The sequence below is a fragment of the Leptosomus discolor genome, chromosome 4 (assembly GCF_034619465.1).
Source record: "Leptosomus discolor isolate bLepDis1 chromosome 4, bLepDis1.hap2, whole genome shotgun sequence".
NCBI classification, from domain to species: Eukaryota; Metazoa; Chordata; class Aves; order Leptosomiformes; family Leptosomidae; genus Leptosomus; species Leptosomus discolor.
Genome location: NC_141394.1, coordinates 11741393 through 11759845, shown reverse-complemented (window position 1 = coordinate 11759845; position 18453 = coordinate 11741393). Strand labels below are relative to the sequence as shown.

The 18453-nt window shown below is 40.2% G+C and overlaps 1 protein-coding gene across 1 annotated transcript; it reads right to left on the bottom strand.

The window, feature by feature from the left end:
• Window positions 1-2354: 2354 nt before the first annotated feature.
• Window positions 2355-14904, bottom strand: LOC104344070 (albumin). Its single transcript, XM_009948113.2, has 15 exons — window positions 14820-14904; window positions 13460-13520; window positions 12519-12651; window positions 11471-11685; window positions 10624-10756; window positions 9486-9583; window positions 8310-8439; window positions 7198-7412; window positions 6535-6667; window positions 5603-5700; window positions 5305-5443; window positions 4468-4691; window positions 3811-3943; window positions 2752-2808; window positions 2355-2515 (listed from the first exon to the last, which is right to left on the bottom strand). Exons 1-14 carry the CDS (start codon window positions 14902-14904, stop codon window positions 2758-2760), a joined length of 1848 nt encoding a protein of 615 aa, XP_009946415.2. The 3' UTR covers window positions 2355-2515; window positions 2752-2757.
• Window positions 14905-18453: the final 3549 nt, after the last annotated feature.

The following is an 18453-nucleotide window of genomic DNA, read 5'->3' as shown; positions in this document are numbered from 1 at the left end:
CCAGGGCACATCAGAGACCAGCAGAACTGCCAAGCGAATTGTCACAGTACGAGACGTGGGTGCTCACAGCAGTGCTCTGGCTGACTGGGCACGCTGTTGCAAACTCAGCTGTTTGCAGGCAAGGAGAGGGGCCTTCAAAAGAACTCAGATCTGCCTTAAAATTGACGTGCTGGTTTTTGTTTTGTTTTCCCCTCTTGAATACTTGGGAATACTTGTGTAGTTTTCAGTGAGTTCTAGGGACTAGAAGTTGCAATAGAAGGAACATAAAACCTAAAAGACTCTTGAAATAACTTAACAAAAGCTGCTGCATGAAAAAAAGTGGCAAGGGTCATGCTAACAGTTATCACAACAGTTGGCCTTTCTGAAATTTGAAGCCACCAGGCAGGTTTGGTAGCAGAAATTGAAGTATGTTTCAGGTAATTAGGGGGAGGTTTCCCTACCTCTTTAGGTGATGTTTAAGTGGTTAAAAAATACTTTTGTACAAGTGCAGTCTTAGCTACAGCTGCAAGCTTACTCCTTTTCCTTTTGAACTCAGACCCTACAAGAAAAAAAGGAAAGTCACCTCGTTACAAAGAAAGCCAGATAGGCAAAAAAATATCAGTTGTTGAAAACTACAGCCCAAAAGAGAGCCCCAGGAATACAAGGAAGATCACTCAGCATGGGAGCAAAAGCTCTTAAGAAGCAGTTTTCAACACACATCAACACCGAGGCTTAAGATACTTCTTGAAGTGCTGCAGCTGGGCTGCAGTGCCCTGTCTTTATGCAAACTGAAAGACACTGTGCCAGGCAAGAGTGAAATAGGTGGGTTCCTATGAGTTGTAGAAATGGGGATGAGCTGGACGGAAATAAATTCTTTTCACATATTTTTGGTATATTGATATTCGGCTTGACTCTACTCCTTTGACACGTTACTCTTTTCAGCATTGGTAAATGATAAATGCAGCCTGGAAATCATTCCTACATTAATTCTGTATCTCTCTGGAGCCAGCAAAATTACAAACACATTAATTATACATTTTCATTTTCAATTATTAAATCTTAATAGAATCCTTAACTGGCTTTGTATTTGGAATTATTCAACGTGCAGTTGAAAAGCCAGACCAGATGTGACAGGAAGCTAACCAGCACGCTTAAGAATTGTGATGTGATATGGTGTGGGGATTAGCTGGAAATCTAATGAGAAACCCACACTTCTGGGTAGATTTGTGGGACTAGTGCTGAGTTCTCTGCCTCAGAATCTTCACTGAACCTCTTCCTCGAACAAGCTTGGCTTGTCCAAAGTAACTAGGGCTACGCTGTCCTAGAGCAGGTTAGTTTTAGTTGCAGTGAATGACTGTCAGCTTTTTTGGACAGTGAATTAGATAGTGGGAATGGTCTTTATGACTGTTTGTGCTCCCGTAACCTATGGGAAAAGGTGCTTCACTGCAACTGATGAATGATTCTTGCTCAAATTCACAAAACTTTTAATCTTGAATGAGATGTTTGTGAATGCCTTGGGGTCACATAACTGTGACTTACAGTGGTTGGATGTTCATACCTTTCAATCGTAACAAGATTGATGATTCTTCCTTTAACGTTTTCAACCCAATGTCTCTGAATGTTTCATTCTGAGCGTACATCTATGGTTCTGTAGAAGATTCCCAGTTCGTGAACCACAGGTACAAAGAGTTTCAAGGCCAAGAAAACTGCCCTTATGAAATGCCTTCAAATGCAAGGGCTCTTCGAAGGATGCAAGGGTTATGGAAGGGTCCTTGTTGAAGTGCAGGAGATTCGGGCGTTTTGCATTCATGGACAGAAGCTAAATATGTACTAGAAAACCACACTGCTTTAGTGGCATAGAATGAAAAAAATTCTCTCTTAGGAGCTTCCTGCAATGAAGGGCGTGATTTAGGTGGTGGGCTTTTAAAGAGACACCTCTAAAGTCAAAAGCTGTTTTAAAAACAACTTAAAACATTAAAAGAAGTGTCTAAAACCAGATCTGTGTGCAGCTCTTTCAAAGCGAAGAGATACTTGATTTGTGGCTGATGTAAGAAATACTTTTTTTTTTTTCTTTTTATGAGAGCTTGTTGCTAGTCATTTTATTTAGACTGAACAGTTCTTTGAACATTCTCTTCAAGTGTAACTATAATCGCTCAAGTAAAGCATAAAACGAACCTGTAATTGAATAATAGTATTAAAGTCTAGCTAAATGTCTCTCTACCTTTCATACTCTTTCACACATACTTTCCAAGAGCAAGTAACAGCAAAAAACCCCAGTGGAATCCCGACCTATATATACTACTTATAGCGACCATTTTGTGTAGAGAGTGTTGCAGAGCTTTGCCTTATGGTAGTCACAAGCAGACAAGGACAGATGCAGATTTATAAAGCTTTTATTTATTTTTCATTTTTTTCTGAAGTCATAGAATTGCAAAGTTTCTGGAAAAGCATACTCATTCAATACCAAAGGAAAAAAGGTAATGGGTGGGAGAAGTTACACAGAAGTATTTTTCTTCATATTTTTCCCACTGGCAACCTAGATTGGAGAAACAAAAAGGATGATTTTGTAAAACGGTAGCATACTAGTAGTACTTCAACTTTCTGTATGCTCTGGAATGGCAGATGGTAAACCACCCTCAGAAGAAGCAAACACCTGGTGGTTAAAGGGAAGGTAGGTGCTTTTTTGAGTTGGAGTTAAATGGGTGGAAGGGTGGGCAGAGAGAGGTAGGGAGACAGATGACCCGATAAATATGCGTTATTGCTGGTACCTACCACGTGTTACACGCCAATTCCTAATGTGGCTCTGCTCTGGACTATTAGGTTGGCACCCTAGAAAAAGGAATACAAACAGTTGTGAGAGAGAAACCAAGGCAGCGAAGTATGTAGTGCTTGAGCTCCTGCTTTATAAACTTAAGCTTGTGTCTGTGTTACAGTTTGAAGAATAATTCTAATGGTACTTCCTAACCTTAGAATCTGTGCACTCTTGTATGTTGGGTATTTTTCAGTTTTGCAAAAGGTACAAAATAATCTTTTAGAGTGAATTAGAGACAAAATAATACTTTCCTAGGTCTTCCTAATATATTTACCTATGCAATAAATAAAAAAGGATTAAATCAATAAGCAGTTCAAGATGTTAGTAATACAGTTCTATGCTTCAAATGATAATGAGGGTGCTGCTGGAAACTGTCATTTACACTTGCTATAAATGCTTTGTGCTTGCTCAGCAATATGGCTACAGATAAACTTCTGTGGTTATTTCAGAGACAAGTAAATGTTGACTGAATGAACGTTTTTGTGGTTGATGAGCTTGAAAAAAATGGAATGACTGTTCGTAGGACATAATCAGCTGGACTCCCCCATGGCAAATATATCTGTATTTGCTAGGTGTCTCTGATAACTGCTCCAGATGCACGTTTTACTGGTAATCCTTCAGAGTTCTGTAAGAATCTGTAGCACAAAAGGAAGTTCACGTATGCTAGAGATACAGTTTACATTCTACACATACTTATTTTTCAACTATGGCTTGTAGATAGTCTTCTGGACAAGGCCCTGAAGAACTTTACCTAATCTACAATTTAGCCATGCTTTGAGCAGATGACTGGATGACATGACCTCCAGGCAGCCTTTCCACATAAACTGTTCAATGACTATAATCTGTGACTGTAATCGCTACAGTCAGGACGTATGCTGTGCTCTGCAGGCAAATTTACTCTAAGGGCATAGGGATGAGTAACCACAGCAGTTTGCAGAACCATTTTCGTAGTGCATGGTTTCCTAGTGAGTTTCCAGTTTTCTATACGCTTTTGTTTTTTTAAAGGAGATAGGAAGTACCTCTTCCCCAAAGCATGTCTCAATATCTGGTTGCTTGCAGCACTTGTCTACCATGGCAGTGAAACCATCAGCAATTGTCGTTATTTGTTCTTCTGTCATCTGGGGCTTGCGTTTAATGAGGTTGACGAGCAATCTGAAAATAAAGCCACAATACACAGTTAGCGCTACCTGTTGTAGCTTGATTCTCCAGTTTAAAATAAGCCGTTCTATGCAGGTACAGCTCATTTATGAGTTCGGGTTTCTTTTTTTTTAGAGGAGTCTGTGCCTATTTGTGACTAAAACCTCCCAGTCTACCACAACCCTCTGTTTGCTTTTTGTTATCTGGGTTACAGGTGGGGAAAAAACTTATTGAAATGATCTGTATGTTGTCTTAATTAAGTACATCCTAAGACTTGCACTGGCAGCGGACCTACACAAAACCGGTCAGCTGAGGCACCGATTTTATTTGAAGAAAATACCCTATTTTTGCCTCTTCCAAACTACATGATGTTGTGCACTGAGAAGCTCAGTACAAACACATAGTTCCATCTGCTTTTCTCTCTGTCGCTAGTGAAGTCCCAGTCAGATGACAAAACAGGGGGTTTGTAGCTTCCTTCCGCCCCCCGCTAAAGTGTTACACTTCAGAAGATGTCCTAGAAGGTATTTCTTTCCACTTACTTCATCTGCTTTAATTCCCGTTCAGCAGGAGCAGCAGAGCACAATTTTTCATCAAAGCTGAACATGTTGGGGTCAAATGGTGGAGGCACATATTTGGTATCTACTCCCAAGGCAGTGAAACACGGTCTCCTGGAAGCATAGGAGTCGCTGCAGCAATGTGCAACGTTGTCATTTATAGGTGTGATCTCCTGTTTCTTGCACATCTCCTGAATCAAAATGCTCAGCTGAGAAGAGAATGGAAGAAGGACAAACCTGAGTTACACCTTCTACAGTAACAGAAGAAATATGTGATGTTTGTGTTATAAAAGCACAGCTGGAAGTGGAAGGTGTCAGATCTAAACACCTGCAACGACACGGTCTTAAAATTGAAAATAAGTATGTATTCCTGGAGTCGGGCATTTCGTAATCTGCAGTCTGTCTGCTGGGCTACAATCACTAAGTATGTTTGTTTGGGTTTTATTTTTTGGGTTTTTTTTTTAAGAGAACCTTTACCTCTTCCAAACGCAAGCTACTGCAGATCTGATTGACTTAATTTTGCTTTCTGAGGGAGAGCAAAGTTTAACTAAAATTTTCACGATCTACCATCAGACAACTATTTAGGTTCTCATGTCCATTAAAAATGGAACAGACTTTGAATTCTGTTAGGTAGATGCTTAGCTTGGGGTTTATGAAAAATCATCGTGAGTTTACTATCTCACCAGAATTCAATGTTTTTGAGAGCAGGGGGCTTCGACTAGATGATCTTTCAAGGTCCCTTCCAGCCCTGAACATTCTGTGATTCAGTGAGAACAGAAGAAATCTCCAAGAGGAGTAGAGAGAATAAACTGATGTACTCACACGTCCCTCAGAACAAGGTAGCCGTCTGTCTTCAGGAAGCTGGCAGCACTTACTACCAATGGCTACCATTTTCTTTCCAATATCAAGCAAGGTATCAGTTGATACCTGAGGCATTTTCTTAGTGTAGCGGATCAGAACTCTGAAAAAGAAATATCAAAATGACTGTTTGCTCACATTTGAAGAATGCTCTACTGAGCTAGACCACTGAAGTGAAAATGGAAGCAAAGACCAAATAAACTCGCCCAGAGCAGCCAGCATCATCATTTACATTCAAGAATATTTATCAGAAAGTACTTACGTTTTAAGAAAGTCTTGCTCGCCATGGGCAGTGAAAAGCTCACAGTTTATCCTCACAACTTCCTGATTTTCTTTGATATGTTTGTCCAACTCCTCTTGCTGCAAACAAGTACAAATTTATTAGTAACATTACAGCAGGACATATTGGTAACAGTCACACATATATAACTTTTGACCTGTGGTAAATCTTATTAGCTCTCAGACACCCACGTTGCAAGGCTGACCACTTCCGTATAGCCTGGATGGCATAGGGAGGACTTCTCATACACGTTCTAACAGAAATTCCATTAAAAAGGCAGCAAGGTTTTTGAAATTTAATTTAAATTAATTATCCATTGGACTTACTTTCTAGACAACAAGAGGGTTTTTGTTCATTTGTTTATATTGGGTGAATATTTTTCAAGTATAGGAATAATAACCATGAGGTGGACATCCTCTTTCTATCCCTTGGCCAAAGCTGTCAGTGACTCAACTTGTGCTGTGACTTGTGTGCGATTCAGTTGAAGGTTAGGAGACCTAAGTTTAGGTATCTCTATGTGAGCTGGCCATACAGGTTTCCCTTATAATCCATGAGCAGCCATACCCAGCATAGGCACTGGAGCCCATAGAACAATTTGGCTACCCAGCTATTATTCATCATCTTCAGGACAAGCAGAATCATGTCTGAGAGACAGAGGCATCAGGCAGTTGAGTAAGACTGGTCTGAAATTTTGTGAGATGACCAATGAAGTGACTCTGTGATCTCAGAAAACTCTGTACCCTTGTCATGGGCCCTGAACTGGTTTGTCTCCCATCAGAACACTAACCTCCCCTGGCATAAGTCCCTCAAAATGCTTTCTGTCTGCTCTTCTGTAGGAGCTTCTCAACCCAATTGTTTCATGATGGGTCCCAACCAAGCATTCCAGTTATCTGCAAACAAAGATTTGCACCTACAGCATTTCCGTAGCACTCAGCAGGGTTGTCTGTTTTGCAGCACTTTTCCAGGAGTGTTTCATATCCCTTAGCAACTCTCAGAATCAGCTGCGTAGAGAACTCAGGGTGTCTTCGTGCGTATTCATAAACAAACCTGAAAGACACACAAGCTGACAGAATTAGAGCTCCTGAATAACATGCTGCTTTCTTCATGCACAACACAGTAATTGACAATGATAGTACCCCAGGTGAGATCAAGTAAGGTGGACAATGAGCTTGGAATGCCATTTGCTTGATTTAGTAGGATTTTTAGGTTGTTCTGTTGTCTGCCAACAGGGCAAATGTGAGAGGAACAAAATAGTTCCCCAGGACAGAAATACTTCTTGAGTGGATAATGTATGTGGGCATGCACAAAGCCCTCAAATAAAAGAAAGGCACTGATGAATTCAGCGTTGATAAGCAGGACAAAGCTGAACAGAAACAGTCACAAAGCATGAATGAGAAACTAGGGGTTCAGCTGGAGTTGAAGCTGCATTAGTTACACCAGGCTTTTTCTCCACGTGCCCCTGAAACACCCAAGAGGACAGTTTTCCCACCAGTGCAAGAGGCCGTAGTCCAGAAAAGACAGAGGATCATTTGCAGGGACGTTCAAATACAAGCATGTATACTGTTGGCACTACTTACTCTGACAAGAAGGCGTCATGGCCTGCCTCAAATCTTTTACATACTTCCTTGTCCTGTATGTATCTTTCAACTAGTGAAGGGAGATTTTCAGGTTTGTCATCAAATTCTGCTTCGATAATGCACTGGCTTCGTTCCACAACTGGCCTCTCACAGCAGTGTTTGATTTTACTTGAGAAAACATCTTGTTTAGAGCATATATAGGTCATAAGCTCTGCCTGTAAAATGAAAACATGGTATCAGACAAGCTACGAAATAACAGAAAGATAGATTAGTTCATCTCCTCTCTCTTTTTCAGACTCTTCCCCTTTTGTTCAGGTCACCTATTTACTTAGCACCTTCCTAAAGAAATGCTGTCTCTATTCAAAGAGAAGTTAATCAGAGGGAGAGCACGTCCTGTGCATGTTGAGCACAACGTTCACAGGCATGGGGGAGAATGTGATTCCCTCTCCAATCTTAGAAACTTGGAGAAGACAAACTCTGGGAAGCCAAGGGAAGTCATTGAGTCGTCTGTCACAAAGATGCCTGACTGACCTTGGCAGTCCTGTCAGGCGCCCAGCTCTGACAGAGGACAAAGCATGAAAAACTCCAGAGCTTCATAAAGCCAGCGCTGAACATCAGCTGGTTTGAAAAGTGTGTGTAACTTACAGACAGACAATACTTAAATGATGTCACTATTGCACTGTTTTGCTCACCCTCCTGTGCAAGCTGTTCGCTAGAGTTCATTGGCACGACAGAAAAGCTGGATTAATGGCAGTACCCAAACAGGAAAGCAAAACAATTGTGGCTTTTTTGCCTCTGCTTTCTTTTATTTTGTTGATGATTGATTTGAAGTGAGTAAATACCACCAATCTCCCTGATAAACCACACACACCCCCTATACTGTAAGAAACAGCTCCTTGCCCTCATGATCATAAGTGCTAGATCCAGAATAGGTCCAAAACCTAGTTCCAGCCACAGTCAGCTGAGTTGGCCATGATTTTTTCAGTGGCTGAGGAACCTTCCAGCAGTGTCGAGTACAAGTTCCCTGGACTGTGAATGAATATCTGCACCAATTATTGTCTTCATAAACATTTTTTGAGTATGTAAACATTTTTGAAAAACACTTATCTTACCCTGTCATCCATGCACTCTACCATGTCCCCTTCACAGCACTCTTTGTAGATACCCTTAATTTTATGTAGAATTGTAACCATTTCTGAGAATGGAGCCTTGGGATATTTCTGGCTCAGGAGAGCAAGTTTACTAGGTGGAAAAGAAGAAAAATACATGTGTTTTAAAGCTTTGTATTGAACAGAAACCTTGCAAGTTGCTAACATGATACTGTAGATCAGCATTGTTTCAAGTAAATATTCATTTATTCTCCTCTTCTGATTTCTGGTGGTTAGAAAAAAAGGGCATCGACACCTGCACCAATAACCCAGTGCTGCTTTAAAACAGATAGAAAGAAACAAGTTTGTGATTCTTCTGTTCTATGTGAGCTTCCTATGTAAGAATCACACCCTAGAATTCCCCATTGCTCCTGAATGACTGTAAAGCATCTCCAGATTAGTCAGAACAGAGGTATACAGTCCTAATTAAACCTTTAAATCAAAGCTGACTATATCTAGTAAGATAATCCCAGTCAATGTTAGTTGTTAGACTGGCCACAGAATGAAAGCAGTTCTCTGTGCTTAGGCAGGTGATCCACTTATTAAATGCAAAAGTCTTTCTTCATCTTAAAAAAGCACCTTTGAAAACAGCTGTGATTCTGCCAACTTTGAATCTTTGATTGCTCTAAGGTTCAAGCTATCAGCTTACTTTGCTGATTACCAACGTGCCTATCACTGAAAGCTGTAGGCATCGGATCGGGTCATGGCTTTGAAAAAATGTAGATTAAACACACTGGAATCTCTGGTTCCGCGTGACATGCCATCAGGAAACTTTGCATCTCCTGGACTGGTTCTAGACATGGTTTTGTTTCTCCCTAACTTTCACAGCTGATCTTTTTACTGGTACCCACTGTCAGCCTGGAATACACAGGTTCCCCTTTGCATCCAGTCTTTATGCAGAAACCTGATCAGAATTAAATGCTACACTTAAAGAGGCTAAGAAATTGCTGTTGCCCTAGCGTTGAAAGACTGACCCACTGATCTCTGTTCTGTTGGACAAAAGCACGCTGGGAATTGCCATGAATGCAGTTTTCAAACTCAGCATATAGAATTGAATATTATATGCTGACATTTTCCTCTGAGTATTTGAAGGTTTAGGTTAACAAGCCTACTTTTGATAAAAAACTGATCAGAACTTACTCTGCTTGGAAAGTTCTCTCGCCAAACTTCTTGAGGATTCCGCAAGAATACTCCTGCTTCTCACTGACTTTCTTGGCTTTTTCTTTTATGGGGATTGCCTATAGTAACAGGATGCACATTGTCACATTAAACTGATTACATCTGATGGACTGAGAAAAAAAGCAAATCTGAAAATCCCACTTCAGAAGCACAGCGGGTTCTGGTCCAGCTAGCTCTGATGAAAAGCCAAGCCAACCGAGAATTCCTTGGGCTAACCAGTTCGCAATCAGCATTTAACTGCTAGTCTATACACTGTACCTTACAGCATGGTGCAACTCTTCTATGGACGTGCTGCTGTTCACCAAATAGTTCAATTTCATTGAAACCCTGTGGCTTCAAAGGAGCGTAATTTGTCTTTCAAAGCTCTGCACTGACTACACAGAAGTCACGGGGACTGAGTTTGAGACAAAGGGAAAGTTTGGCTCATGCCGTTCTCAAGGTTAACATGAAATTTTGGCTACAGTTCTCTAAAAACCAAAACTATGTGGACGTCATCTGCGCTTGATTCATTGCGCTAACACATGATTAACCCTGACCCTTCTCTATGAGTTCTTCATACAAAGGTTTGCATGAACAGGAAGATTCTACCCACTTCTCACTCTTTCTTCTCCATCTGCTCGGGCAACGAATAGGGGAAGAACAGGAGAGACCTCTCCTACACCCGCACGTTGGATGTGGCAATGGCATGTTAGGCCGCCAAGTAAGATCTGCCCTCCCCTAGTGCCTCTTCAGTAGCATGCCTTCTCGCTACAGCTTACCACAGATGAAAAATCCCAAGTGCTACACGTGATTTGGATTCAGCGCATCTGTGCAACACTCATAGCTGCCTGGCAATGTATTAGCAAAGGGACAAAAAGACAAGCTCAATTATCTACAGTTTGATTGTTTTGGTTTTTTCACTTAAAAAAAAATCAAAATATGTATTATTTGACCATCTTAGTTTCTACGAGGCCATACACAAACCTCCATGGGAAAGTGCAATTTTGGAATTATAAACCGTAATTTATCGTTAGCCTTTTAAAGTCACAAAGATCAGAAGAGACCTTTATGTAGCAGACCAGTTGCCTAGTTTTCAGCCACAGTGAAAAATTTGATATACCTTTTCATCCAAGCAAGCACTGATATCAGTCTCTTTGCAACAGCTTTGAAGTGCATGTTCATAATCAGCAGCCAGACTGAGGATGGTTGGGGCGTACAGGAAGGGGTTTCTTCTTGCAATAGCATAGACGAATCTATAAGGAAAAGGAAAATGTAAGTCACATATTCCAATGACAACAGCAAATGGCCTTAAATCTCTTACAGTTTCTCTTTTATTTCTGATTTAGAAACGTAATCTACTTTCCTGACACAATGCCTACTAAAGGTAAATGCTCTGCTACATCTCACTGTTTCCAAAGCAGGCCTCAATAAGAATGATGGAAGGATGAACTCCTTCTATTGTCAGCCACTTTGATGTACATATGCCTTTTTAAAATGCATTGTCAAATACTTGAAAATTATGATTTTGAGTGTGAAAAATAATCTATGGCCTATCGCTAAGATTGTATTGCCAATTCTTATTCTGTTTACTGTTACCTTTCTTTGCCCTTTCCAATTACAATGGGGGTAGTGGCAAGCTGGAGCAAGTAAATAATCAAATCAATATTGGAAACACTGTGATTTTTCAGGGGTTTTTTGGGGAAAAAAAAAGTCTCCCAAGATTTACAAAATGTGATCCCTTAAAGCTGATTTTTGAATGGAAAAACCTGCTCTAGCATGCAATGAAAAAACGTGATCAGAGCTTTGGGTATTTACTGATTGAGCAACTGTTTTATACACGCAGATAGGAGGTTGAATACCTGCAACTTTTTCAAATGTCCTGCACGTCCACACGCTCTGTACAGCGTGGGGATCCCTCTTCTGCACAACTACATACTTAAACAGTACCAAATGGCCATTTTTCTTACTGTCCCAGGAGTGACACCCGGTTGTCCTGGTACTCCTTGCATATCACATCAGCAGCTGGTCTTTGGTATGGCTGAATGAAGTCTGGATGGGTAACTTTAAATGACAGGAAACACTCATTTCTTTCAGGATCAGCTTTACCACAGCAGTCAGCCATTGCACCATATGAGTCGCGAAGCGTTTCTATTTGGCAGATTTCATCCAGGAAAATGGAGGGCTAGAAGGGAGATGCTGAGGGTCAGAGTTATTGTTTATAGCCAGTGTAATGTACATTCTATTTGTCTGTAAAAGAAAACCCAGATGGAAAAGCAAATACATTTTTACCAGATAAGATTTAGACCATAAATCAGAATAATCTATTGTTTTCAACAGAATTTCATAAAGTTTTATTTTATGTGGTCCAACATAAAAACCGTTACAATGCTTTATTGAAAAAAAACAATTATAATTTAAAATATTCTGGGCAAGACATTGACCTCTTTTTACTTATAATCTGAGTAAACTGAGTTTTCAGATGAATTGAAGCAGGATTTGATATTCTACTTGATGATCAGCTTGGGAAACCTTTAGGGAGAACTAATGTAGTCATGTCATGTGGTCTGACTGTTAAGAGCTCGCAAGAACACAGGCACCTAACTTTCTGAAGGGCTGGGCTGAATGTGCTAGGCATCCAGGGTTTAAGTACCTTAATTAAGTACCCAGTGTGAAAACCCATATGCTTCGGTCATTTTAATGCCTAGAATCAGACCTGTATTTTACAGCTGGGGTATTTGTACTAAAAGCTAACGTTTATTTCCAGGCAATGCTAAACTTAATGTGCCAAAGTGTGGTGTTTGAGCTCCCATATATGGCTCCATAGATCATTTAAGTGGTTCTGAAAGGCAGAGTTTCAGAACCTGACAAAAACAAGTTCTTTCTTTTAGCACTAAAATCTGAGCATTAGCCGATGACGCAGTACACCTGAAAGGATCATGCAGAAATCCTCAAGGAGGATGATTCTGGTCTGCATAGAATGAGAAGAAACACCATACCAAAGGATTCGCTGCCTACCAGTGATTTTGTGCACTCAGGAGCATCCTCGTTGGCCACACACTTCTGTGCCAGATCTACAACATCCTTCACCAGCTTAGACAGTCCCTCGTAAGAACATCTCTGGAGATACTGGGCAAATGTGACCATGGTACTGAAACACAAAGCACATTTTGGAATATGGAGATAAGAAACGTAACAGTTGATATTTTTGAAGGTGCTTCTGGGTTCAGAACTATTTGTTCAAGTGACATGCACAAATGCTTAAACAGAGTACCATGAAGACCATAGTACTGGATCCCATATCCTTCCTCTCGTCATTTCCTTTCTGAAAAACGTTTGTAAACTTACTTCCCAAGAACAAAAGTTCTAGAAACAAAAAAGACTGCGATTCGAGTTTTATGTCATTTTTACCAGCATATCCATAAATGCCATAAACTACTCTGTTTTTGCCATTGTTACAAATTCTGATCTTCAGGCTGACTTCTTTCAGAAGTAGTTATGATCCTTCCGAGGCCTGCTGCCATTCCCAACACCAATATTGAAATAAAATCATTTAACTGTCTCAGAAAACCTGTCGCAGGTTTGGCTTTTTTGAGAGTGGTCGTTTGTTGGCATTTTTTTGGTAATGTCTCAATCCAGCGTAACTCCTCTCCATCCTAAGGTTATCAAAACTGAATTACTCACGCCTATTTTCTTTTCACTGAATGAACACGGGTTTTCTCACAAAGTTTGCAGGGATTTCTTTTCCCAGAGAGCAAGAAAATCATCGTGACTTTTGCGGGTCTTAAAATATTTGTAGGCTTTGTACACTAGCAGTAAGAAGGCTAACTCAGTGCCATGCTTCAGTGAGACATATACACTCTTCACTAGCTCGTACAGTGTGTTTTGGTTCCCCTTTTTTGTCCAGTATGAACAGAGATGAAAAACAACCAGAAAATGTAAGCTGAACATTCACTTACACTGCCTTAAATGTTTCTTCCTTCAAATCATTGTAGCGATGGGCAATCTCACTCTTGTGCTCTAGGAAGAAAAAGAGAACAATGATGCTTGCTGACACATCGGCTGTGCTAGACCCCTTAAAGAATACATTTGGGGCACCTCAGGCCAGACTTTCCAAAGTGTTCAGCACTCACCCATTCTGAAGGAACCCAAGCACATGATTTTTAGGATTCTAATACAATATTTACCTCTGTAAGCACATACTTAATTCAAATATTCAAAATGACTGCTGTAGCTTCCTATTCAGGGTTAGCAAACATGTCCCTTGCATAACCAACAACATTATCACATCTACACTACAAACAAAGGAATGCAGCTGCAGTTTGATTAGAGCAAGCATTAGTAGAATTTCTCTTTTTGAACACAAATATTTAACTTGGCAGGTTCACATTCTTGTTCTACCCAGCGCATGTCATCTGTGCTCCTCACGAGAAGGAAAGCAGATAAATCCCTTCGCTTGGTCCTAATGGTGACAAATACAGGTTGCAGTTATGCCTTGCTCTCGGCAAGAAGACTCCCACAAGAGTCAGTATCCCAACAGATACTGAAGCATACGGCCATGCTAATGAATGAGCTAGAGTCGGGCAGTCATTTTGTTCTAGAACAGCATTCAGGAGCATTTAGAAAACGTGATGGGTAATTCCTTTACCTAATGGAACGTACTTGCTTTGATAATATGGGTTTCAGTGCGGAAAATTGTACTTTAAATATTTCTTGCAGCTGTTCATTGGCATTTCCAACCAGCTCCTGAAAACTTGATTTTGTTAAATTTGGGTCTTTTCATAAATATAAAATATCAAGAATATTAGTGGAAAAATTTCTGGGACTGCCTGCAGAACTATTTGTTTGGCCAAGGTCTAAACTTCTATAACACAGGGAGAAATGACACAATGAGGAGTTTTTGGCTAGCCTACTTATAGCCCAGACTGAGATGTAGATTTTTGACCTACTCGTGTGAAAACCGTTGCCTTCAATTGCGGAGCAGCTCGCTTATGAACTACCATTCAAAAGGCAGCACTTCAAAAGCACTGTGCAGCTGCGTTCTTCATGCTGGAAAGCAACAGATTCTGAATAATCAATATCTGCTCCTGCACTACACTGATGTTGCAAAGGGACGTTGCCAAACTTACTCGCCCAATTAAGTCACCCTGAGTGTGCTACCCATCTCCTCGCGATTTTTTCCTTTAGTTTCTTTTCAAGTCAATCAAATTTTTCTGTTCTCTTTGGATCAGGCTTGCAAGAACTGTTCATGAAATTGCATTAAAGACATTAAATTGATATAACAAAGACTGCAAAGGCAACTATTTAGTCCTTTCTTACCTGCTTCTCGAGCAACTCTTTGCAGGTTCCTGGATCTAGCAGAACTTAAGAGGAAAATAAATGAAATTAACGTGACCCACTTCATGGCTGCAGATTATGATGTGGGCTAAATTACTCAGAAATGCTAGGAAGATTGAAGGGAAAGCATTTGCTTATATACCCTTTACTACTTGTGTCTGTAAAATATTAACCATAGAGCTGGCATTTGCAGATTTCCATTTGGTCTGAAGAAGATTACAAAACTTGGACTGTCCTTGCCAAAAATGAATTTGATATTATTTGTTTATTATGTGTTACTCTGGGCCTTTTTGTCCTGAAAAGGTTGAACCTTGCAGCACCCAAATAGATAAAGTTTTGCGTAAATTTCCTTATCAAAGGACAAACAAGGAGTTCAAGGCATCAGACAAAAAAGTCATCAAGTCTAATCCTATAGCCATGCTTTTTTTTTTTTTTTTTTCTAGTATTTGTTCAAAGGCAAAGCAGGTTGGTATCATACAGTAACTCACCCAGATAGGGTTCGGTCCACATACTCGCTTGTAATTAGGGAATTTTAATTTTCTATCACTTGACAAAGGCTCATCTAGTCTTTGGTATAAAAAAATACAGATCGGTAAAATACAGCAATGAGCACAAAGACACAGGAAAACAGCATACCCAATTTCAAGTGGATTCTAGATTCTTAAAGAAACAGAAAGCAACGGGTGGCATGGGTAACGAGGAATCTGAATCTCACAATACGTGTAGCTCCAGAGTGGAACAATTGCAGGCAGACAACGGATCTGTGTCAGTAAGTTGGAAGTGATGCTTTTACACTGTGTAAGACTTCACCTCACGCCAAATTTTGGAACGCATGCTTAGGGTAACATCCAAGAGAAAGGCTGTTCAGACAGCCAAAGGGCTGATTCCAGCCCCTGATTTGTTAGGTCCCGTTCTGGTTTTCCATGGGTGCTGCTATTCACCAGGATCCAGAAAACTGCAAAATACATGTGTAACATTTGCAAGAGCTCTCATTTCATAACTTTTGCAATGGCTCATTTGCACTGCCACCCTCATAAAAGTAATCTCTTAATTAAGCACTCCTCTTTGAAAATTTTCTGTTGATTAGTCAGTAATTTAGGAGCTCAGACTCAGGAATTGTGAAGTTTGCACAGAGCCCCAGGACAAGGAATAAAATTGAAATTATTTTTCCAGAACACTTAGAGAGAGGCTTCAAAAAAGATAACAAGTATAAGGTTGGATCCTTACTGAGTACAAAGCGTTGTCATTTCCACAGTGGGCAATACTATGATGTAGTGAATGTTAATGAATTTCTCTCTCTGGTGGCTGGATGTTAACCCACACAACTGTGTTGCTGGAGGTCTTGCTCTGCCTGGCAACTCATCGCTTCCAGCAGCAAGTACCCACCCGGTATAGCTTAGAGTAAGGTCTTCTAACACTTCCTTGGTCCTTAGGGTTCCTTTTTCTACTCTGTTTTCTTTCTCAAGCAGGCAGTTGTACCACAACTCTCTATTATTCCTACTGGGAGTAGTATGAATAATTCAATTTTCAAATTTCTGGAAATTTGACAAAATAAAAAAAAAACTTTTGAAGTTTCAAATTTGAGTGTTTAAACATGTCTTAAAATAAATCAAATGATGTGTCTAAGCATAAAATATTTGCTGGCGAATTTCATTTAGAAAAACATCACCTTGTCTTTCAGAAAGACCATTCTGTTCTTCATGAATAACCATGTAAAAGTTAGAGCAGTTTACAGAATAGTTTGCTGCTTTTGCAAAAAAGTTTTGCATTTTCCCAAGTCTGTTCCTGGTATCTTTGTAGGTGAAAATCAGCATTGTTGTTAGTGATTTAAAGGAACAATGCTCTATTTTGGGAATGAAAGGTTATCTGGATAACTCTTACGCAAAGGATGGTGGGAGAAAGCCAAATTTGCAGAAAAGCACCCTGGTTTTGTCATAATGCTAGAAATGGGGATTATTTTCAGGTGGTTGTAGCAAAATCCCAACTTTCTGGACAATGATGGGATTGACAATGAACAATCTGGACCTTTCAGACCTGTGCTGCTTTAGCCTCACAAAATCCTGGGAAAGAGCTGGTTAAACACTTCAGTCTGTAATCAGTTTTAGTGACCCTCTGTCAAAGAAGAACCCATCACTAAAACTTGGATCTTTTTGATTAACCTGTAACCTTCAGAATGGCTGAAGAAGACCTAGCATTTTTTTGTGCAGTCCCTTAAATCACTGACATTTGGATATATCAGCATTCTGAGGTTGGAAACTTCTGCACTGATATCAATGGTGAGAGGTGGAACGGTGGATACAGGGGCTTAACAATACTTTTTCCAAGATCTCGGATAAAATGAATGCAAGGAGCAAACTCAGCAATCTGACAAGTACCTTCTGACCCAAGGAAAGCCACTGTAAAAACGGAATATAACTTTCCTACAAACACTAGATGATCTCCAGAGGTCCCTTCCAACCCCTACCATTCTGATTCTGTGTGTGATCAGCTTGATTTACCTGCGTCTTGAACCTGCATCTCCTTTCCAATCTGAACAGAGCATTCAGTGAGACATTAACACGCATTTAGGTGTCTTGTTGACAACCACAAACCAACTGTAAAATGCAAACAGTCTGGAATGCTGCCCAAGTCAAAGTGGTGAAAAAATGTAGTAGTGGCAAATCGTGCCAGAGAACAGCTCTTGAAATGCTCTCGGGCTGTATCAAAGTGTTTTCAGAAAAGGACTGGGAGGTGAAAGTATTTTCTGTTACACTGAAATTTAGCACAAGAAAAAGTCTCAATAGGTAATGTTGCATCTTGAAAGCTATCTGGAATTTTCCCCTGCAGCATTGTGCAGTGTTAGCAAGAACACTGCTGGTCCCCTAGAGTTAATAGGTAAGTTTGTAATACAGGGTCCATGTTTATTTCCAGATATCCTCTGTTGTCTGTCCTGTACTTCATGCCAACATTTCATACGCCTGCTGAAAGAGAGATCTGAACTCCAATACTGATCTTTGTTTAACAATATTAAATATTATACTGAGCTTCCTCTTGCTCAACTCTTTCTTCCATACTGCGCTGAGTACACTTTTGACCAAGTTGCCCAGGTATTATAGAAAGGAACATATCAGTTGCCTTTTAAGACAAACGCATTTTCAATTTCACACGTTTACATCTGAAGTTACAGACGGTAACTAGTGTTATTTCCCATGTGGGGGACCAAAGGACAGTAATTCCAGGACGCGTCATTTTTAAATGTTCCATCGTACCATGCTGTGCAAAGTGAATGAGTAGATACAAAGTGGATTACTTCATTCTCAGACTCCCACTGGAGAAATACTTTCAGGGACACCTATTTAACCAACTTCTGTTTGCACATAGCCAGGCTTTGTTTTGTGCTCTGTACTTTCTTATGCTGGACGCAACATAATTCATAAGGACGAAGAGGTGCCATGGCAGAGCCATAGCTCTTAAGGAATTTCTGAGACATGAATTTTGCAGTAACACCTCCTTTATCAAAACCCCCACCCATTCACCTCTGTGTTCAGGTGGCTTGCACTTGAAGGAGATTGCAGGAGAGTGGAAAGCATTCACGAGCAGAAGGGAAAGCTCTTCATATGTCACTGGGATTAATGTT

Excerpts from the sequence above, each read along its gene's own strand:
- LOC104344070 (XM_009948113.2), bottom strand. The coding sequence starts at position 14,904 with ATGAAGTGGGTCACGTTAATTTCATTTATTTTCCTCTTAAGTTCTGCT. Across the intron at positions 9,584-10,623 it reads GTGCTTGCTTGGATGAAAAG|GCAATCCCCATAAAAGAAAA; the intron begins GTATATCAAATT and ends CTGTTACTATAG. Across the intron at positions 5,701-6,534 it reads CTGAGTGCTACGGAAATGCT|CAAGAGGAGTTGGACAAACA; the intron begins GTAGGTGCAAAT and ends ACTTGTTTGCAG.